Genomic DNA, 24,038 nt, shown 5'->3' on the forward strand with positions numbered 1-24,038 from the left:
AATTGGTGGCAACTCACCACTCAGTGTGAAGAGTCCCACAGTGTGTAAGAAGTAACTCATTTCTGTTAGTTCCCTCTATTTATGGATTTGTGTTTTGTATGCAGCTCACTGTCCTCCAGGAGAGACACATGAAATGGGGCTAGTGAAAAGGGGCCCTGCAGAACTCAAAAGTAACATAACTGAGTAGGACTTTCATCAATGAGACTAGATAAATAAAGACACTTGATAGCCTGATGCCATTTGTTCATGAGTAAGGAATTAAATTTAGTGCACGGTGGTTTGGGTTATCTCTGTATAATCCATGCCTATCTCTGTCATAAGGACAAAAAGTCATAAGGATAAAAGATGTTTCACCTTCAGGGTAAAAGTAATGGACAATGGATTAAAATTTCAGGAGCCTAAAAGGAGTTTGGATAGGTGAAAAATATTTTAATATGGTTTTGTTTAGATTTGCTTTTTAAAATTAGGCTTCAGATTTTGAAATTAGTTCCCAATAAACAATCAGGTATATAGACTGTGTGCTTTTTTTTTCCTTTAATACTATCAGGGTCCAGTTCCTTGGATTTTCACTAGAATTTTGCTTATGCTTGTGTTCGTTTTTTCATTCCTCTGCTATTGAATGAGCACTCTTGTTCAAGGCCCCACAGCAGGCCTTGAACATAAAATGATGACCATGACACATGGTCCTGTGCTCAAAAAGCCACAGTCTAGACCAGGAGTCAGCAAACTTGTTCTGTAAAGTGCTAGATAGTAAATATTTTAGGTTTTGAGGCCCAGAGAAGTTCTGTTAAGACTGCTTTGCCATTGTAGTATGAAAGCAGCCATAGACAATTTGTAAATGAGCAGGGGTGGCTGTGTTGCAATAAAACTTTATTTACAAAAACAAGCTATGGGTTGGATTGGCTTGCAAGCTGTAGATTTTGGACCCTTGATCTATTGGATCTAGTAGACAAATAGGAATTCGGTATAATAAGGCCCTGTGGTAGATTGGGTACAAGATTCTGCACCTGATCTGATGGACCAGAGTAGGTAGTCTACGAAACCAGGAACATCACCAGGAACTGTGATGTTTGTTTACACTGAGACCTAAAAGATGTGTAGGAATAGCCAGATGAAAGGGTTACAGGTTAGGGAGGTGAGAGAAGGGGCAGATGTGTGTGGAGCATGAAGTGTTCCAGAGAGAGGAAGGACTAGAACATAGTGTGGCCAGAAAGCAGAGAATCAAGAGTGACCAGAAGTCTTCTCTGTCTCTAAGTGTTTGACATGGTCTTCATTTTACACTGGGAAAAACTGGCCCTCCGAGTGCTTATGTGGCAAAGCAGGACTGTGAAACTCTCATGTTAAACTAATGCAGATGGTTTTGTTTAAAAGTTCAATCAATTTTGTGCCAAGAGTTTACATTTTAGAAACAGACTGAACAAGGTGAACTGTGCTGACATTATTGACTTCATTGTTTTCCAGCAGCTGGCCTGGAAGGAGGCCTATAGCTGTTTAGGAGCATTCAGAGACTGTAGAGACAGGAGAGCCAGGCAGTGGACATGGCGGCAACCTGCCTGCTCCCACTTGGCGTTTTCTGCCAGGATGAGATGTCTGTCCCTCGCTATGAAGAGAAGCCAAATGAGCTAAGTGGTAGAACTAATGTCTTTCACCAAAGTCAGGGTTCTCTGACCGCTACCTGACTTTGAATGTGTTGGGTCTTGCCTGGATAAGACTCTGATGGTCCAGAGCCTCTTCTTGTCTCATGGCACAAGATGGAACATACTCACATGTTGATCAAGGATATTATTGGAAGCAGCATGATACCTGGAAGGAGCCCCAGCCCTGAGATGACACATGTTCAAATCCTGGTTCCAGTACTTAAACAGCTGTGGGACTTTAGCAAAGTTACTTAAACTCTTTATATCTCAGTTTTCTTGTCTGTAAAATAAAGATATTATATTAACTTACAAGGTTGTCATAAATAAATAACCAATCAAGTCTGCAGCATTGGTGCCAGGCATGTAGGAGGTGCCAGAAGTCTATCTAAGGTAGCATTTAGGCTTTGTCGTTTGCCTGCCTTTCCAGCCCTGTTTGCTGTGGTTCCGAAGAAAGGTGGGTGAGGGGATATGAGTGAACCTTGTTGATTCCACTACTGGAGAAAAAAAGCACAAAGCGTGAGTTCTTCAGAGGGGGTCAGAAGCATGATTTTTTATGCAAGACAGTACTTTGTGACTCTGTGCTTTAAAAAAAACAACAAGAGAAGCTCTATACTAGAACAGTCTACTGCCATGTTCTCAAGGAAAGTCATTAGGATTCTCTAACATTGATATTTAAATGCATTTAAAGTCAGTGTAAATATACAGCCATCTTAGCTTTAAGTCTACTATGGCTCTTTTCTGTCATTTCTCAACCAGCTATAAATCTACAGTAATTCCTTCCCCGTTCCAACTCCTAGCTCACTTCAGGGATTCCCCCTCTGTGGCAGGACTAGTGTGATAGAAAATGGCCTCTGGCCATCCTCATTACCCTCCTCATTTCTGGCAGGCTCCCCTTTCTCATCCTGCCAACCAGCACTTCAACTCGTAATTCCCATCAGTCTTCACCCCAGTCCTGTGATAAAATAACCAGAACTGCCATGTTTTTATAGGGTTTCTATTATCTTATGCTAGTCTTCTTAGGTACCTCCAACCTCATCAAAATAATCTGAGGGTACCTCTGGGTTTCTTCAGGGGGACAGAATGACAGGAGAAAGGCACTGTACGTGGTACCTTGCCATGTCTTCTATTTGCTCCTCACTGCCAGCTGTAAGGGCGGAGGGGAGAATCTTGGACTCTACACCTGGTTTAGGAATGAGGAAACCAGGGAGGTGAGAAATGCTGGTTGGAAAAATAAAGGCCTGGGAGAGACAATAACCTTAAGCTAACTCAGTCTGTGAGCCCTGTAAGCAAGAGGCTGAGGTCTCAATACCTTCCCCTTCCTGTCTCTCTGGAGCCCCATCCCTTCCCTACCATGACTTCTCACTTAGAACTTCTACAGACCACTGGCATCAGCACTCATTAATGAGACTGGGGCACTTGTTAATGGAGACCTATGCCATCTCCAACAGGACTCAGGATAAGGCAGGTAGCCTCATAAAAGCCATGTTGTACATAGAGATTAAGCCTTGTGGAAATATTAGTGCTAGAATTCAGGAACATTCAGACTTACACATAAGTAAACACTGAGGTCGGGAAGTAAAATGCCTTGTTCAAAATACCTTGGACATATCCCTCATTGTTAAATTTCTATTTGTGTTCCTTGCCTAGTGTTCTGTCAGTCTCTTAACATTTTTCTTACTGATTTGTTGAGCTTGTGTCATATAAAACCCTTGTAATTTGATGCAAATACTTTTTTTACAGTTTCCTTATCTTTTAATTAATGTAGGGTTTTGTTAACACACACGTTAAACTTCTAGGTAATCGATTGTTTTTATCTTTTGCCTTGTGGCTTTTTTCACATTTTTAGCTAAGAAAATCCTTCTGCATATATTTATAAAGAAAATACTAAATATTCATCTATATTTTAGTAGAAGTTTTTTTAAAAACAACAACAGTTAACTCTTTAATTCATTTCAAATTGATTTTAGCATAGGGTACAAATTGAAGATTTTGTTTTTCCCGTATGTAATATCTTGTACCAGGAGCTTAACCATAATTAGTTGCCATTTATAATTTCCTACCAAGCCAGATGTTGACATGGGTGCTTTGGGGGCCAGAAGAAAGAGAAAAACATCCCTACCCTGGTGGAACCAGCCTGAGCAATGAAATGCCAGGTTGAGGTACTTCACAAGCCTGTGGTATCAGGAAAGGATGCACATTGACATCTGGCTGTGGCACCAGGAGGAAGCACCATCCATCCTGGCCTAGTGCACAGTGGACAACAACTCACAACTCAGATAGAACCTCCCATTCTTTCTCAGGTTGACATTTGGCTACTAAGTTGGCAGCAGCATAAACTTGCGTGCTCACCTAATATGCCATAGACAACAGGATAATTCTGTTTCGATGCACGGCAACCACGTGAAATAATGGTTAAAACTATGCTTTAAATAATCATCTGTCTCATGCAGGTCCCATTTAAATATTTCTTAAAAACTGGTCATTGGGGTGTGGAGAACACACCATCATCAGATAGACAAGAGGGACTGTTTGCTGTGCAGTCTTTTCTGAGCAAAGGAGACACTCTGGAAGGAGATCCCCTCATTCCCAGAACCAAAAGACAAAGGTGTAAAATCACTTTGTTGTGTTATTTTGTAAACTGTTTTGTTGAGCATGCAAGGTTCTACACTCAAGGAGCAAACATTAGTTGTTTTCTTTGTGTCTTATGTGCTGGACATTTTCCAAGAGCAAAAACAGAACATGAGAAAGTAACAGGGCATTTGTGCCTGTGACAACTGTATGAAAGAGTCTTAAAGGGAGGTTATTGAAAGCTGTGGTTAAAATTACTTATTTACAAGGCTGTTCATGAACAACGAAGAAAGAATACCATTCTGTCAGCATGCCTCCATTCCAGAGATCACAGGAAATAAAATGAATTAAACCAAAGTTTATGGTCAGTAGAACAGTGTATGGTCTGTATAAATATTTGAATTCCTTTTAAAATGGGTGAGAGGCTATTTGCAATTTTGCTTTATAAGAATATAAGCTAATGTATTCTTGGTATATGGTGTTCAGCTGGCTGTGTGTTGCTCAGTTATTTAACATAAAGGTTTTTTAAATATTTAGATCTATTGCAGATTTCAGGTGGTTTGGGCACCTTTCTGGAACAACCCTCATTTGTGAAAAATCATTATTTTCTCTGTAGACACAGAAATGGTCTTTGCAATGGGCTGAAAATAAGGCAGGGAGTATGGTCTGAGGTGATGAGACAGACACACGACAGAGCTCAACTTAACTGCCATCTGTGGTGTTGCAAGATTTTATGATTATGTTCCAGTCATCTAAAAGTTGATGTTTGTTCTTCCTTTTAGGAAAAACTATGTCTACCCCATCACATCCTTGAAGAGAAAGGCCTGGTCAAAGTGGGCATTACTGTCCAAGCATTGCTAGATGTGTCTGTAACGAAGGCTCTATTCACATGAAACCAACTCCTCTGCTTTGGATCAACTCAAACCCTTCTCCCATCAGAGATCCTGAACTCTGCTCTCAGCACCTGTTCCCCCCACCTGCCCTCATTGCCTGTCAGTTCCATGACTCTAGTTGCATTTAAGGGAGGACATAAAAGAAGATTCTCTACCTTTCAAAACTGACCTCCAGCATTAAGATGTGACAGGTATTTATCTTGAAGCCAGTGACGGACGTGGTTACAAAGAACTGAACAGCACTTCAATGCCTTTTACAACCTCCCACATCCTTTCCACGCTCACCCACTGCCATTACCAAAACACCAAGCACAACTGTTTTACAGCAAGATGCATTTGTTTTACTAAAACCAAACTCATTGTGTATTTAGTGGGAAGGGGGGGGACTCAATCAGGTTTTTCACCACCAAATTTTTCAAGAAATTTCTTGAGACCATTGCCTTTTAAAAAAAACTATTTTCGACATATAAAATATTTATATAAATATTATTTATTAGTGAGTTGTTATTCATCCTTTGGATGCAAATTGTAAATTAGGAAACTATTTTATTACTGCTTTTTTGTGGTTAAACACTTTATTTTAATATTATAAATATTGAGTTATTTTCTATCCTCTGGTGTGCAGTAGTTATAGGTCTCAGTAACCATGTTTTCTGGTATACATGAGTCAGAAAAAAAAATTAAGCATAAAAACAGGTGCTTCCATAAGAACTGTTTTCTGGGGAGGCATTATTAACACTTTGGTTTATAGAACATTGATCTTATTTATATTTCTGCATTCCATCCAGTTTCCTACATTCCAGCAGCCCTGTTGTTCCCTGATACAATAAACTGACTGAAATCAAGAGAGCACCCCAAAGTTATTTGTAAATAGCTGTGATGGAAAAAAAACATATTAAACTTGAATATAAAATGTGAACAATTATTTTTTTGGATTCAGACTTATTTTGCTATACACAAAACATTCACATTTTAACACAAAGAAGTAGTGTTAGTTAGCATCATGTGTCTTGAAGTGTAATTTTGCACTGTAACTTGGGTAATTAAAAAAGTCTAGCACCAAAGGTAGATAATAAGGAAGTGGTATTGGAAAGTGGAGATGATAAAGTTTTTTGTTGAACCAAAAAGGTTTTTAAGGGCAGCTCTGACTAAGAGTAATCAAGAGTTCCATAAGGCACGTAGGACCTGGATCGGGAAACCAGCACTTCATACAACTACCAGTTTTAAATGAGGAAATGATTTTCAGATGTAGACATGCTCATTTTATCGTCACTTGGTGGCTTTCAGAGTAGTCCATAAAACACTACAAGATTCATGGTCTATGGTGTGAAAAGACAAGTGAGTCAGCAAATTGGTGGGGCAGCAGCATGCAACACCAAGATGGGCTTAGGAGAAGGTTAAGTAAGTGGCATTTGTGAGGCTGAGTGGCCTAGGAGGGAGCAAGTTCAAACAAAAGATGACTAGAAGAGAGGCAGCAAAGGACCCGGGTTGGTCTGAGAGACTCCCCGTAAGGCTTCCCAGACACAACAGCCTATTTGTAGGCAGTTAACATGCACGTGCCTTCACCCTGCAGTTACAGATAACCCGGTCAGTCAGCTTTCAGTCTTGTGAATGCTGACTGCATCTTCACCTCTGGAAAAGCCATTGTAAGTTTTAGAGCAGCAGCAGCCACACTTTGTAAGACAAACATAAAGGTGAACACGAAAGAGAAGACAGGAAGTCGGCGTGCATTGAGCACAGTCTAACGTCAGCCACCGCCGTGACTGACCTCTGCTGGAGGCAAGGGGGACGGGTTACTGAAAACGGCGGTTTGGATTGGCAGCTCACAGTTATTTCCTATCAAATGTACTGTGCACTTTAACTTATAATATATTTTAATATGTTCCTGTACTGCACAAATACCTGTTTTGTCAAATAGCATAATGATGTAAAGAGAAAAAGATTTTGAACAGAGCGTATTCAGTGTAAGTAACATTCAAAGGTTGATTATAGAAATAGGAATTTTGATTGCTGCACCTTCACGGGCATTCAGAACGCAGGGTCCTGACATATTTTTTTACATGTATATATGGCAACATGAAGTTCTGTAATCCTTATTTTGAGAAAGATTCTTTTTCAAAATTTAAGTTTTTTTTTTCATGTTGATTTTCAGTATTTTCTTGAAGTTGGCTGTATAATATAAATGGCTTCAATACTCTGTAAAATGGCTTTTTCCCTTCTAAACGCAGACCTTGTGTAGCTAATACTTTTTCAGGATCCTTGTACACTGTTTATATGTGCAATAAAATGTGCATGGCCAGCTCACAGTACCATCAGTGGACAGAATGTACGTAGTGCAAATAGCCTGCCTTTTATTATTTAACAGCCATTAAAACTTTGAATTTGAACGAACCATCTTTTGATTGACTTACCCCTGTGATGCAAAGGTTGACACTGGTCACAAAAGAAATCCTAGGGTGTCCTTGCTGACAAAGATTGTAGCAATCGTGTGTGTGTGTGTGTGTGTGTGTGTGTGTGTGTGTGTATTAAACATTTTTTTCCAAACTAGATCCAACCTGGAACTACAGAACCCACAGCAGTTAAAAGCAGAGTTGCCATGGTAAGATAGGGGTGTGTGTGGAGGTGTACACTCAGGTCCCTCCCCTGTCCCTTGGTTGGAGGCTCCAGAGGAAGCTTGAAGGTCCCGTGGTTCATGTAAAACCATAGGGTCTCGTCCTCCCTCCTCAACTGCCTTCTGTGACAGAGTAAATTGGCTGCTTTGATTACACCTCTAGTGGATTGGGGCCAGTGCTGTCATTTTCCCCACTCACAGCCCACCTGTGGTAGGAGAGCAGCTGCTTTGAGGAATTCAAATGGAAACAGTTGATGGATTGTTTCCGTCTTCTCACCCCAATCCCCATACAACACACAAAGACCTGCAACCCACAGCCTGAGTAAGAACTGCAGTGAGCAGTGTCAGCTCCTGCACATTTAAGATTTGTATCTACTACTGAGAAAGAAAAGTGATTACTGGCCCATGATGCTCTCATTGGGAGTGCTGCTCTTGTGCCAAACTCCTAACCTTAGTCGTCTTAGTCTTCTGCACATTAAAGAAGTCCTGCGCTTCACAGACGCTGCATTGTAAGTTGGCTGAAGCAAGCAAGGGGAGGGATGGGAGCAGGAGCTCTGGGGGGAATCCAGCAGGGGCATGCTTGCACTGGGGTCATCCTGCAGTTCAGCCGTATGGCACTGGCCACAGCTGGGGACTGTCCCCGAGACCAAATTCTGGCTAACAGTCCCATCTAGGTGCTTCCCAGTTCTTCCTGCGTGAGCCTGTGAGACGTGGGCAGCAGTGACCCATGCTGGGCCTGGTTAGCTAATCTTCCATCTTCCACAGGAGGTCAGTTGGCAGAGGGCAGGTCCTAGTGAGTCTGATCTCGGGACATAAGAACTCAGGGTATTATCTTCAGAACTGGCACTCCTTGAGTGTGGGGCGTGTGTGTAAAGCAGGATTCCGCTCTAATCCACTCTGTACTCTTCACATGCACATGCTAATGGGCCACCTTACTGGCTGGTATTTGTTGAGTAGCTGCGGTGCTCAAGTGTTTTTACTGAATTTTAAGCACCATTATAACAAGGCTGCTTGTCTGTTTTGTTCACAGTGATTCTCCGTTGCCTAGAACAGTGCTTATCATGTAGTAGTCATTGAAGAGATGCCAGTTTTACACAGCATATTTGTGTGATAAAACCTCCTGCGCTGAGCCTGTTGGGACTCGCGTAAATGCTGGCTAAGACCAATCAAGGCCAGAACAAAAAGAGCAGAAAAAAACAGATTTCTAAAACAGGCACAGTAGAGAGGAAGCATTCCTCACTTTGAAATGAGGTCTGGGGAGAAGGCTTGAGCTTCCTTGACATTTCTCTCTCTCAATTTAATAAAATAGGACTATGGTTTATTTGGGTATTTTTCGAGGGTGGGAGGGGGGTTTCTGTTTACCAAGTGATACATGGTCATAATAAAAATTTTGGAAAGTATAAAGAGATTGGGGGAAATCTCCCATAATCCCACTTTATAGGGAACTATTAAACTTTTGAAATATTTTGATACCATTCTTATGCATTTTTACATAGTACAGCTTTACACACTGGCTTTTCTTCTTGTTAATGTTTGAGTAGATGCATTTTCCCCAGGATAGTGTTGTTTGATGAAATAAAAAGTGGGGTTCACGAGCCAGGCACCAACAGGTATTTTAGAGGACAGATCCTGAAATAAGAATAAGGGCCCTTCAGTATTTGGTGGGCACAGGGAGCCTACAGGGGAATTGGGAGGTACCTCCAGAGAGAAAGCAGCTAATAGGGGTGCATTGTTAAACCAACTTCACAGTGAGAGAGAAGCACCAGCCTGGAGGAAGCTCTGGCAAACAGTATGGAACATGTCACAGCCAAGTTTCCAAGACAGAGCTGAGGTATTTATATCCCTGTAAAACCTCCCTCAACAACATGCCTCACGATGCTTCAAAAAGTAAGCATAGACCCATTTAAATACTTTGGTTATCATAACAAAATAAGTAAATTCACAGGATCTCTAAACAGAGAGGGAGCTGGTGACCAGAGTGATAGATGAAGGCTGCCCTGGGAGCATTTGTCCATCTTCTTGACCAAGAGATGGTGTAATAATGAGCACTCTGTGGTGGAGACAGGTACATGGATTCATTCTGCGCGGGTCCTGAGTTGGATCTGAAATCTTTGCCCAAAGCCAGGATCTGTGGAAAGCTGCATCTTCATTGAAAGGTTTGAGGGGCGGAATAGGGGTGGGTGGGAGGTTGGGAAATCAGACTGTCTGCAAAGTAAACAGGGCATCCTTTGGCTGAGAGTAAGTGGGGAAATATTATCTCTTGTGATTTCATCACTACATCTCTTATCTCCCACATATTTATGATATTTGAATTTCTACTACAAAGTAGCCTGGAAAACCCTAAGATGAATACTTACTTAAAATGTCTCAGGTTTGGTCACACTTCAAGATGAGAGTGCATCATCAAACTTAGAATATTCTAGTTCCTTGTACAGTTTTGGAGCAGGGTAGCGATACTGATTTATTTCAAATGTGTTAAATGCAAATGTGAAAATTTTAATGGAAAAAAGGGAGAGTCTATTGCTTTCAAATTGGTAAGGAAGAAAATATAAAGTTAGAAAGTCCCTTCCAAAACTGACAGGAAGGAGGTGGATTGGGAAAAAGAAGCAGAAGAAGCAGAGTAATGGGAAGGCCCCAGATAACAGAGTAGAAATAAACCCAAATATATCAGCAGTTATGGTAAATATTAAGAACTAGAGAGCTAAAAGGCAGCTTGGATTTCTTTCAAATCCAACTCGATGATGTTTACAGACATAAATGTAAGGACATAGGTTGAAAGTGAAACGATGTAAAATGATAACACATTTTGATTTGTATTTGTGTACCACATGAAAAAGAAATTCAAGATCAGAGATGGGTTTCTGGGCTGACATGGGTTCCCTGGTCATCAGATGTCCCCTGGTCATCAGGAGCCCAGGCTTCTTCATTCTGCCCTCTGGATGAGTGCTAACCTGGCAAAGACACCTGAGGAGGACCATCTAAACAGGTAAGCAGAACCTCCCACCAGCAGTACTGGAAATCTGTGGCAATATACACCCAGGGTTATGACAGCTGTGTCCAACCAAAAAATCTTTCTGTTAAGAAGTACACAAACTTATAGACACAGGATACTGTCCTGTCAGACCGTCCTGAAGTTTATGGTTATTCCAGTGCCATTGAGAATGCAGGATGAATGTCCTCAGGAAAAGGGTAAAGATGCCTTTTCTGATATGGTCCAAGAGGTGAGGAGACCAAACAAATGTAGAAAATCCATCTGACCTGCCTCTGTGCTTTTTGAATTTTGGATTTGAAGGTCAATTTGTTCACTAACACTCATGAAAAAAAATGTCTGAGAATTTGAAAATCTGCAGTGAGTGAGGCAACTCATTGGTATTTCTGTGAGATCAAATGGGGTAGGGTGGGGTGGGATTGGGGACCAAAAGCTGGTAGGGGTAGGCTGCCTGCTTTCCACTGTGATTAGAAATGCCAAAGGCAATGAAATTGAGTACTTGACCAATAAACTCTCAGTGACAACCATTGCTTTTCTTTGAGAAGAAAATAAAGTATTTGATCTCTTGGAATTTGATCTCCACATAAATAACTGTTTTAGTCCCAAAAGCTGGGGGATGACGACAGCGGGGAGATGTGTCTACTGCCCCAGGAAGACTCCATACAGCCTTCAGTGAGGATGAATGTGTGTGTGGTGAGTTAAGCTGATTCCTTGTCACATACTTTTGTTGCTTAACTGGATACAACTCTGCTTGGAAATTAATGTTGACTGTGTCCTTTGGCTCTTTCCTACTTCCTGCTTCAGTTCTTCAAATTGTTGTCTCAAATCTCCTTCAGTCTGCTCTCAGCTTGTCTCAAATTACAGGGGAAAATGGAGGCCATCAGATGTGAACTGTCAAATTATTTCCGTTCTTGCAAGAATAGATGACCCCTTACCCTTCCAAAGCTGAACACATGCTCCACAGCCCTGTGGAGGAGTTGTGTTGTTGGTCTCTCTCTGTCTCTCCATCATTCTTTCTCTCTTCCCACCGTTCATCTCCTCCTCCAACCTCTCCTTTCTGCCTATAGTGATTCAGCTACAAGATCAAACCTTACCAGCCTGTAAGAAATATTTCCCTTGACTTCACTTTTGCCCTCAAAATATTGTCTTCCCAAATCCTTAATGAATGTTCTTTAAAGAGTGTTGTATAAACAATGCTAGCATACAACTTCATGAGTGCAAGGGTCTTTCTTTGTTTACTGCTGTATCTTCGAGGCTTAGAACAGTGCCTGACATATAATAGGTGCCTGATAAATATTTGTTGATTAAATGAGTGAACAGATGCCTTTACTTTCTATTCATTTGCCTTTCTATCCTCACCATCCTGTCGAAAACACTCCTAATGCAATCATGGGTCTCATCCGAATCGCCAGATCCAGTGGCCTCTTTTCAGTTCTTGTTCTATTTGATCTTCCTATACTATATGAGATAGTTGAACACTTGCTTCCTGAAACCCCAAAGTTCTCTCCTGGTGCTATTTTTATCTCCCTGAGTGTTATTTTTCCATTTTCTTCATAGTCTCCTCTTTCTTTTTATTTTAGAGGCGTGCTTGCTACTCTTCCATCCATACTGAAGCTCTCCAGTGGTGTCCCCAGCAGCAGTGACTCATAAATCTACGTATCTTCCCAATTCTAGGTCCTACTTCCCCTCTGAGTTCCAGAATCATGTTTTTCTGGGTATCTTCACTTGGATTTCCTAGGTCCTTCAAACTGAATGTATTTAAAATTGAATTCCTTATCTACCTTTCCAAATTCCTTCTTCTCATGCATTTCCTGATTCAGTGGTTTCCCCGTCTCCCCAGCCTCACAAACTAGGCACTGTAGGATGCTCATGGATCACTAAGCTACGGAGCTCCTGCCTTAGAAACATCTCTCAGCCCCAGCGTCCTCTTTGTGCTGACCACCTCAGTGCCAGCCCTTATCAGCTCTCCCTGGATGAATGGTCAATGATCTTTCTGGTCTCCCTGTCTCCCTCATCTTTACTAGTTTCCCCAGCTACCACAATAATATTCGTAAAGCACAAACCTTACCATGTCTCTTCCCTACTGGAAACACTTTCAGTACCTCACTATTCCTTATACAACAGATTTCAATAACATGCATGTGCTTTCCAATCTGTTAACACTTTGCTGCTAAAACCCTCTGGCGCAGCCACTCCAGCTTCCCTCTCCTGCACCTCATTTCGCCAGGATCTCTGATGTCTTTGTTCCCCGTGCAACACATGCTGTTTGGAATGTCCTCTCACCTCTTCTAAACTTTGGGATGTGCTACCCAGCTGCCAGACTTAAGGCAACGCCTGTCTTTTCGATGAGCTTTCTCCACCCCCTCCAGATTATTCCTTCCTCCTTCATAATCGTGAAAAAAGAATCTATTCTGCTGCTCAAGAGCCCAGAGAGCTGGTTGTAGCATACAGGTTCCCTGGGCAAGAGGGTCCTGTCCTTGGCTGCTTCCCAAGTATCCTCACCTGGGAGGTAGTGTGAATTCCTGCTGCATGTTCTCTGCCCTGTATTTGGAGGAGACAGTGAAAGACCCAAAAGGAAGAAAAAGCAAAAGCTCCAGGAGGCTCCTTGGGAGAATGGAATGGAAGACCCACCTGTCTCTCTATCCAAACCCAACAAAAATAAATATTTTTCTGAGGAGGAGCTGGTTAGTAGTGATCTTTCTTCAAAAAGGAACCAGGTAGTGACCCTGAAGGGGCAGAAAACAAGAGTGTCCCCAAGAAAAAAGGAAATTCTCTTCCAAGGAGGAGCCACTCAGCTGTGGATCTGAAGAGGCTGCTGGCAGCAAGATCGGCAGCTCCAAGAAAAAGCAAAAGCTCCAAAAGCTGCCCCATGAAAATCAGAATGGATACTAACCTGCTGGGGTATAACCACCCACAGTAACATTTCCCTACTCATCCCCTGTATCCCAATAAAAACAAATTCACAAGGAAAAAAAAGAATCTGTTCTGCTATATTTGAATATTCATTTCCCAATAAACCTCTTTTATCAAGCTCAGTTGGACAAATCACAATAATTTCAATGGGGAAAAGGGCATAATAAGACCCAAAATTATTCATTTGTTCTCTTATAGAAACCTTAATAAAAAGAGTCATCACAGATACAAGTGATGAAGTAAATAAAGTACAATGGCTGCTGCTCAGTGAGCGGGGACGCCCTGACTGACGCCGTTCCAGGGCTACAGGTATGGTGATGCCTATAAACCCCATGGCAACCTGTGAGGCAGCAGCGACCGGACCCCACTTTACAGGGTGCTCACTTGTTCACGGTGTAGTTGGGATTCAGAACTCCTGCTATCTGTCTCAGACTTTTATGATTATGCTGTAACTCCTGCATTAACTGCCCAAACAGCAGTGATCAAGAATCTAACAATAATAATAATAAGAAGAAAAACAGTAAATAGCTAAAGGCTTCACTTGGATTATCTCGCTTCGTCCTCACATCGATTCTAAGCGGTAAGTCCCATTATTATCCTTCTTTTATGATGAGTGTAACAGGGTGTTATAGTGGGGCTCTTTCTACCCTAGTTCTGACAAAGATCCCAAAATAATGGGCTCTCCATGACACCACATTCCAAAATTAAGTGCTCGGCTATCTTCAAAGGGGTTGTAAAACCCAATTCTGTCCAATACCCTCCACGAAGAGTATAAGAAGAGTGAGGAGGCCAAATGTTTTCAGAGAAAACTGTTGGGTGTGATACACTCCCCAGCCGTTCCCTGCCCTCTACCTCCCCCTTATACATAGAGGGATGATTTGAAAAGCCTGGTGTGCGTTCCCTGGAGTTATTGACACAGGGGCCTGGTGTCTAACACATTCCTGACATCAAAGGTGCTGGTCTGGGGGGTGACTCGGCAAAGAGGAGGGGGCTGCTGCACTGAGAATGAACTGGGCTCCCCCCAGGGTGGGCACAGGACACAGATCCCTCCAAACGTGGACCCCCCATGGAGGAGCTGCTATAGAAGGTTGCTTTGAACTGTTCTTGAGGGAAGTGCTTGGAGGTGGAGGGTGGGAGGGCTATGACTGCAGCAGGAAGGCTGCTGGAGAAACCAAATCGTGGAAAACCTCTCAGCCTGGACTTTGTGCAATGAGCCAGATCACAGGAACTGAATAAGGCTGGAATATTAGCAGGATTGTCTTAGAATTCATCGTTAAAATGCCAAATTATCGTTCTGGGACAGTCTCTCTGCACTATGCAGCAAGATGTGGCTGAATTATTCCATGTTTAAGGCAAGAAATGTGCTGTAGTCTGTCAGGCCTTATTTGTATTTGACTAAGAAAATGAGTTATTTGCTATTCTTCCGTAAAACGACTGTTTATATATAGAGTGTGTGGTCTATTGTGCCTCTCCTAATCAAAACACTGGGTGGCAGTGTTTTTACTGAAATGATTTCAGAAGAGACCCAAAAGGAGTAGGTTTTAGTCTTCTGAGAAGAAGAATAATCTTACTTACCTAGCCAGGAGCATAAAGGCAGTGAGCCCCCAATTCACCATCTGAATGGTCTGTGCCCAGTGTCATAACTCGTCTTGCAGGGTTTACTTTCTCTCACCCAAAACAGAATACCCTAAATATGATCTTGATAAATTAGAAGAAAAAAGTCTGTTGCCTCACCCAGCCCCCACCTTCATGCCTCATAGTGGTATTTGAATTTGCCTAACAAACCCAGTGAGATGAAAATGCTAATTTATCATCCAAAAAAGGAAGTGCTAGGATTTTCTTCTTTACCTGCTTACAGTTCACCAGAAAGTGAACTGCTCAGTAATTGTCGCCAGTGACAGAAGGTTGACATCTGGTACCAAAGAGATGGGAATGAAATTGGAAGTTCAATGCTCTTGGATTGGAGTCCCGGACTCACGTCAAATACTACAAGGGCCTAGATTCCTTTCATTTTTATCTCTGAACACCAAATGGATATTTCCTCCTGGACTGGCCGGGGCTACCAAAGGATGTGAAAAAGTTTAAAACTATGTTCTCCCGTGAGAAAATATTTTATTTCTACAGCCAACCAGCATAGGTAAAGGCTGAGTACAACAGCACAGCAAATCGTCTGTGTTGGTCCTCACAAATCTTTTCTCTTACTCAGAAAGGTGTGGTAGGGGACTTTTGGGCAGAGGGTCGTACACTGGCCATGTGCACCCACAATATGTGTACCGTTTACCTATAATTGCATGTACTACCAGACTGATATGTTATGTACACTATAAAGCATGCACAAAAATACACATTTAACAGGAGGGGATGAAATAAAAATAAATAAGCGCCATCATACTCCAGTTGCTGGCCTTATGCATGGGAGGAGAGCATGCCTCACTTCAGAGTCCACTGGCACTAAAGCTCCTACCTGTTCACTACGTAACACCTGGATAGGATGACCGTGGTCGCGTATGGGCACTTTGTGCTCCTGGCTCCACAGCCCAGTGAGGTACATAGAGCAGGGCTCTTCTCTACTCCATTTCCGGGTGAGGAATCAGGCTTAGAAGGATGAAATGACCTGCCGAAAGTAGCTTATGGAAGCAGGACTCCTATCAGGTTGTCTTCTTCTGAAAGTGTCATTATTTCACAGAGAAGTTATAATAATTCTATTTTTTTAAAGTGCGTTTGAATCTGAACTTAAATTCTCAAGGGTATAAAGAAAGTAAGAAGCAGGAAGATGTGTTTCTAGGTCTTAACACAAAAAGAGGTAAGCACCATTTTTCTTTTCTGTTTTCCAACATTTATTAAACATTAATGTTTAAAATTAGTGTTTTACAACTCAAAATAGACACGAATAACTTTTGTTAGTAAAAATGACATCATCCATCAAAAGTAGAGCCCCTTGACTCTCCTCCTCAATTCTAGAGCTTTTCTCCTGCTTCCCAGAAGTAACAGACATTATTTCATTCAGACCTTTCCTATGAAATACTTGTACCTACAGAACATATACATATTGTTTTGATGGTTTTAAAAATATAACAATATTGAATGACGTGCATGGTTCAGTAACTTATTTTTATTCATAAATATCTTGGGTTGTTTTATGTTTTCTCTATCACAAACAGTGCTGCAATGCATACGCTTGCACAGGTCTCCTTTTATATGTCTTTCTCCATGAAGCTGTTGGAAAATAATTTTGGAAATGCCCAGGTTTTCCTCACTGCTGGAGAAACTACCAACAACAGTAGGCCTACTTCCGGTATGGGTCTGTAGCAGGACTTCTCTGATGTGTTGAAATCTTGAGTCCAATCCTGATTTAATTATCACAGTTTTACAATTTGTCTTGGCACCTGGTAGAGCAATTTGTTCTTTTTCAAACCTGTCTTGGCATATTCTTTCATGTTTTCTAATTACCTTGTCAGGTTCTATTAAAAATGCTGAGCTTTGATTGAGATTGCCTTGAATCTATAGATTAATCTGGGGTATATTAACAGCTCTACAATACTGAACCTTTTATTCCATGAATATGATATTGCTCTCCATTTGTTTAAGGCTTATTTTAGTAAACATTTTATACAATTCCTATTTAGGTTATTTCTAGGTATTTTTGGTTTTTGTTGCTGCTGCAAATGGAGTCATTTTCCTCTTACACATTTTTGTTAGACATTTGTAGACTTGTAGGAAAATTACTAATTTTGACATGTTGATCTTGTTTCTAGCTCCCTTATTAAACTCTTATTGATTCTCATACTTTGTCCCCCATTTTGAATGTAGCTGCTGCTTCTGTCCTCAAGGCCACCTGTGCACCTGTGTCTGTTGCTGCATCTTTATTTGCTGTACCACCTCTGCCTGTTGCTTTTTAACTGCTGCTATTGACATCCTCATCATCAAGGGCATTTGCTTCCTTCACCCAAACCCCAATCCTAAAATGAAAACTTGGAAGCAAAACCAATTTTGGTTTCAGACGTTCCATAAAGGAATGTGATCCCTTTTACATACTGTTTATGTCCATTGTGCTCAAATGCTTGAGCAGGAGAGGATTTGCATTTTTCTGATGAGAATATCCAAAAAAATTGTTTGGCTAATTTGAAATATGTTTATGGACTCTTCAATATAAAATTCATGTCTACTTGTTACAGCTTATAATACACATATATTAAAAATATTTTTTAAAGGTCAGTTTATAATTTTTTCACTGTAAGATCTCATGAAATAGTGTTATCCAAACTCTTCGCTTATGTCTGCAATACCAGACATCACGAGAGCCTCTTTTTTGGAGCATCACTTAACGCCTTCAATTCTAAGTCGTTTCTAAGTGAGATACATTATATTTGTGATCTGCACAGCCTAACTATTTAATACTTTTGCTAAGTAAAAATACTTAATATTTTAGTGTAAATTTCACTGAACTGTAACACGTGAGAAAGTGTATAAATCTTAAGCGTTTGACCAGATGAATTTTCCAAGTGCACACACTTCTGTAAGAAGCTCCCAGATTAAGAAGGAGAGCATCAGTAGTGCCTAAAAGGTCCTCTCATGCCAGCCTTTAGTCACCTCTCCCTAGGCCCCCACCCTGCCCCCTGCCTTGAATAACACCTTCCTGATTCTAACATCATGGATGAGTTTTGCCTGGCTTGGAACCTGTGTGAAATGATACAAAATGATATACAGTATATAATTTTGTGTCTGTATTCTTTCACTCAAGATTGTATCTGAGCTCCCCCCCATGTTGTTGCATCTATTTGTGTGTTCATCTTCATTAATGTAGAATATTCCACTGTATGAATATACTCCAATTTTACCAGTTCTATTGTAAATGGACATTTGGGTTGTTTCCAGATTGGGGCTATTATGAACCATCCTGCCATGTGCATTGTCACGTAGCACACGTTTCTGTTTGGTGTATCTTGGAGGGGAAGTTTTGGGCAGGGGCGTGCACGTGTGCTGTCTCAGGCGGTCCTGCTAGTTCCTTCCATTAGCGGTTTGCTAACATGGGATTTTTTTGCTGTCTTAACGGTAGCTATTCATGTGGGTGCGTAGTAGTATTTTACTGCGGTTTTCAGGTGCGTTTCTCTGGTCTTACGAAGTTAACAACATTTTCCTGTGTTTATTCATCATTCTTATGTCCTATGTTGTGAAGTACCCATTCAAATTTTCTACCTATTTTTTTGTTGGTTTATCTGTTGTATTTGAGGGTTTTTTTTGGTATGAATTTGTGGGAGTACTTTATATATTCTAGATACAAGTTTTGTCAGACATATGTATTGCACATCTCCACCCACTTTATGGCTTGCCTTTCACTTTTAATGGTGGCTTTACTGTGTGTTATTTCTCAAAGTGATCTTCAAAAGGGCTTTACAACATCTGTCATAACCCAGGATATCTGTTAAGCCCTTTACCTCCTTTTATACCTGATTCTGTCAGGTGACTTTTAGAAGCACACAAAACTAGTATTAGAAAGTTGTAAATGTATGTGTGTGTGTGTGTGTGTGTGTGTGTGTGTGTGTGTGTGTATATATATATATATATATATATATATATATATATATATATATCAGAAGGTTTTATATATAGCAGAGCTATTAGCCGACCATATATATATATATATATATATATATATGGTCGGCTAATAGCTCTGCTTCTCTAAATCCTCACCTAATACAATAATGTTTAGGACAACACAACTGTTTTTCTTTACAAGGAATTATTTTTTTAAGATTTTTATTCAAATATAGCTAAAATACAAAATTATATTAGTTTCAAGTGTACACCATAGTTATTCAACATTTATATACCTAAAGAAGTGATCACCATAATAAGTCCAGCAACCATCTGACACCGTACATGCTATCACAATATTATTGACTATATTCCCTGTGCTTTACTTTACATCCCCATGACTATTTTGTAACTATCAGGTTGTACTTCTTAACCCCTTCACCTTTTTCACCCTGCCCCACAACACCGTCCCATCTATCTCCCCAACAAATCTAGTACCCATCTGACACCATACAGAGTTATTACAATATCATTGACCATATTCCTTATGTTATACCCTACATCCCCATGACTACTGTGTAACAATCATTTTGTACTTAATTTGTACGTCTTTTTCACTCAACCCCAACCTCCTCCCATCTGGCAACCATCAAAATGTTTTCTATACCTATGAGTTTATTTCTGTTTTGTTTGTTTATTTTGTCCTTTAGATTCCACATATAAGCAAAATCTCATTGCAACTGTCTTTATCTGTCTGACACTGCACTCAGCACAATACCCTCCAGTTCCATCCATGTTGCCACAGATGGTAAGAACCCATTCCCTTCCCTGGCTGAGCAATATTCCATTGTACTGTGTTTCCCTGAAAATAAGACCTAGCCGGACCATTAGCTCTAATGTTTCTATTGGAGCAAAAATTAATATAAGACCCGGTCTTATTTTAATGTAACATAAGACCGGGTCTTATATAATATAATGAACATAAAATAATATAATATAATATAATATAATATAATATAATATAATATAATATAATACTGCATCTTATATTAATTTTGCTCCAAAAGACACATTAGAACTGATGGTCCAGCTAGGTCTTATTTGTGGGGAAACATGGTATCTATGTACCACCTCCTCTTTATCCATTCTTCCATTAATGGACGCCCAGGCAGCCTCCACATCTTGGCCATTGTAAACAATGCTGCCATGAACATATGGATGCACACGTTCCCTTGAAGAAGTGTTTTGGGTTTCTTCAGGTAAATACCCAGAAGTGGGATTACTGGGTCCTTTTTTGTCCTTCTTATAGCCTTTGTTTTAAAGTCTATATTGTCTGCTAAAAGTATTGCTACCCCAGCTTTTTTTTTGTTTCCATTTTCATGAAATATTTTTTCCATCCCTTTACTTTCAGTCTGTTTGTATGTCTTTCAATCTAAAGTGAAACTCTTGTAGGCAGCCTATGTTTTATTGTCTTATCCATTCAGCCTTCCTATGTCTTTTGAGTGGAGTGTTTAATCCATTTACACTGAAATTATTTTTATTTTATTTTATTAGTTTCTGGTGCACAAAACAATGTAATAGTTAGACATTTAACATTTATATCCCTCACACTGTGTGAACCCCCCTCCCCCCCAGCCACTATCCCTCTGACATCGCACAGAGCCATTACATTTTCACTGTCTCTATTCCTAATGCTGTACTGCTGTACTCCGCTTCATATATATATATATATATATATATAAACTTGTAGTTGACATTCATTATTGTTCAGCTTCAGGTGTACAGTGCAGTGATCAGGCATCTACATCATCCTTGAGGTGGTTTCCCTAATGAGACAAGTGTCCATCGGATACCCTACAAAATCTTTACAACATTATTGATTTAATTCCCCAAATTAACTTTTGTGATCCCGTGGCAATCTTGTGGTTACTGACTGTGCTTTCTAATCCCCTCACCTTCCCCCTTATTCCCACCCCCCTCCCACCTAGCAACCCTGTTTTTTCTGTATATCTCTGAGACTGTTTTTTATTAGTTCATTCATTTATTCTTTTCTTTAGATTCCACATATAAGTGAGATCATATGGTATTTGTCTTTCTCTATCTGACTTATTTCACTTAACATAGTGTTCTCTAGGTCCATCCACGTTGTTGCAAATGGTAAGATTTCTTTCTTTATGGCTGCGTAATACTTCATTGTATAAATATGGATGCACACACCACAGTTTCTTAATTCAATCATCTACCAATGGGCATTTCGGTTATTTCCATGTCTTGGCTATTGTGTATAGTGCTGCAATAAGCATAGGGGTGCATAAGTTTTTTTGAATTAGAGTTTTGAATTTCTCCAGATAGATACCTAGGAGTGGAATTGCTGGATCATAAGGTAGTTCCATTTTCAGATGTTTGAAATACCTCCATACTGCTTTCCATAGTGGCTGCACCAATCTGCAATCCCACCAACAGTGCACAAGGGTTCCCTTTTCTCCGCATCCTCGCCAGCACTTGTTTGTTGATTTATTGATGACGGCCATTTTGACTGGGGTGAGGAATCCATTCACACTGAAATTGTTGATATATATGTGGCTATTGTCATTTTGTTATTCATAATTGTGATTTTTTTTTTTTTCTGTCTTAAGTCCCTTTAACATTCCTTGTAATACTAGTTTGGTGGTGCTCCAGGAGTGTTCCATGTGTGGGTTGTGTGTGGCCTCCTGTTATAGTAGAGCTTTGGTTACTATTGACACATCAGTGGGTGGCACTGACCCTCAGGCAATTGGCTGTGGAATTTGGCCACATCCACAGCTTACAGGCTGCTGTGATTACTTACCCCACCAAGTGAGATTTGCCCTGGTGGGCTCTGATGCCTGTTGAGACTACCCTTTGTGTGTGCCACTTTGGGGGCTAATTTGGTGGTGCTCTGCTGTGGTCTGAAGCCAACCTACAAGTATGTTGGTTCCTGGGCCTCTTGAGAGGGGCTCCAGTGTAGGCCCAGGTCAACCACTGCCTGTAACTGGGCAGGTACTACCTGGTAGGAACCACAGTGACTCGTGGTTCTTTGTTGCCTGTGCTAACACTGGAGGCATGTGGGAGATGCCACACTGCGAACCAAGGATGTCTGCCACCAGTACCAGGCCTGGGGTAGCTCTGCAAAATGCCATGACACCCCAAGGCCTGCTGCCACATGCCAACTCCCTTAAGTTTCAGTTACTGATTAAGCCTCGTGCAGTACATGAGTTGGATGAGGCAGGGTCACAGGGAGTTACTAGAGTGGGAAGAGTTGTGGTCACCAGGTTAATGTAAATTCTGGTTTGGTGCCAGTGCTGAGTCTGGAGTGACTCAGCAAGTCTCAGAGCACACCAACGCCAGTCTCTGCTCTCCTGGGGTGTCAGACTCTGATGGTTTTCCAAAAAGAGTGCAATGCAGGAGGAGCTGGCTTCTCTTAAAGTGCCTCTGGCATTGAAGGAGTTGGGTGGGAGTGGTCCTAGTGAGTCAGCAGGGTGCAGCGAGCAAAGCTCACCAGGCCTATCAGATTCAGATTTAGCCGTGTGGGGGCGGGCTTAACACAGGAAAGATGGCGCCTGCCTGCCGTCTGCCCGGGAGAAGGACCTTCTTTACACAGGGAAAACATTGACTTGTCTTCCAGTCCTCCTGCTAAAGCCACACACGTCAATCTGCCCCCCGTATGTCTCCAACGCCTCCTGAGTCACCATTCCTCTGCCAGAGCCCAAGGTGAGTGCCTGCAAGCCGAGTCTGTGTGTGGGCCGTTTAAGAGGACATTTGGGTTTCCCACAGCCTTCCATCCCACCTGGATGGTTGGAATCCTCACTGTTTATCACAAGTAGATGCTGTGGGGGCTTTTCTTCCCAGCACCAGTGCTCCAGGCTGGGGAGCCTGGTGTTGGGGGCTGGGGTTCCTTACTCCTCTGGGGAACCTTTGCGGCAGAGATATCCCTGCTGGTTCTCAACCGCCACGCAAAGGTTTGGCGTTAGCCAGTTCCACATCTCCGTCCCTCCTAACAGTCTCAATGTGGCTTCTTCATTATTTCCTTAGTTATAAAAGTTCTATTCACCCAGACATCAGATAGTTCTCCAGGTTACTTGTTCTATAGTTTAGAACAATTTTGCATGTGTTTATGGGATGAGGCAAGCAGTGTTTATCTACTCTGCATCTTGGATCTCTCTACATGTAATATGCATTCTTATTGAATGTTGAAAATGTATGAAATTTTGTGCTTTTAACAGAAAAACATTTATTTTGAAACAACCAGACTTCATCTATTATGTTTCAAGTTTGTCCATTAAGTTCTTAAAGGAACACAAAATGGTATTACAAAGAGACTGATTTCTTTGTGAGCTCACCAAGCTACATGTCTACATGTAACTAAGGGAAAAATCTGTGTTCACAGTAACACATGAAACAACTTTCTTTACTGGCTATTTTCAATTTCAATCTTATTTAATTCTTGTCTCTTGAGAGATATCTCAAAACCAATGTCCACAGCTCTATTTGGCTCAAAAGATAAGAAAAGAAATATCACTGGATTGGGTTCAGGAAATTTAGCTTCTAATCTTAGCTGTTCTACCAATAACTGTGTAATGATGGGGAATTCACTTAACTTTTCTAAGCCTACTTCATTATTCAACAGCTAACAAATAGTTACTAAATGCCTATTAGAAGCCAAGCAGTTGCCAGACACTGGAGATATAAAAATGAATCTGAGGAAGACAGTCCATGCCTCAGAGGCTTAAAGTCTGGAAAGGTGATGAGTTCAGGCTAAAGTACCTTTGAATCCTCTGTTCCAGAGTTAGCATTCTTATTTGAATTGGGATTACATTTATATTCTGTGACGTCAATACAATGATTTCCTAATGACCTTAAAACTGTAAAGTATT

The 24,038-nt window shown here is 41.0% G+C and overlaps 1 protein-coding gene across 4 annotated transcripts in view; it reads left to right on the forward strand.

Annotated features, from left to right (window-relative positions):
• LRCH1 (leucine rich repeats and calponin homology domain containing 1) overlaps positions 1-7,485 on the forward strand; it is a 201,026-nt gene extending 193,541 nt beyond the window's left edge. For all 4 annotated transcript variants that reach the window (XM_088792772.1, XM_019753552.3, XM_019753555.3 and 1 more), the window contains one exon: positions 4,988-7,485. In XM_088792772.1, coding sequence (XP_088648898.1) covers positions 4,988-5,098 — 111 coding nt within the window. In that variant the 3' untranslated portion in view covers positions 5,099-7,485. The remainder of the gene's footprint in view (positions 1-4,987) is intronic.
• Positions 7,486-24,038: the final 16,553 nt, after the last annotated feature.

This window comes from Rhinolophus sinicus, chromosome 16, assembly GCF_057876585.1.
Source record: "Rhinolophus sinicus isolate RSI-liver-muscle chromosome 16, RSI-T2T, whole genome shotgun sequence".
Classification (NCBI taxonomy): domain Eukaryota; kingdom Metazoa; phylum Chordata; class Mammalia; order Chiroptera; family Rhinolophidae; genus Rhinolophus; species Rhinolophus sinicus.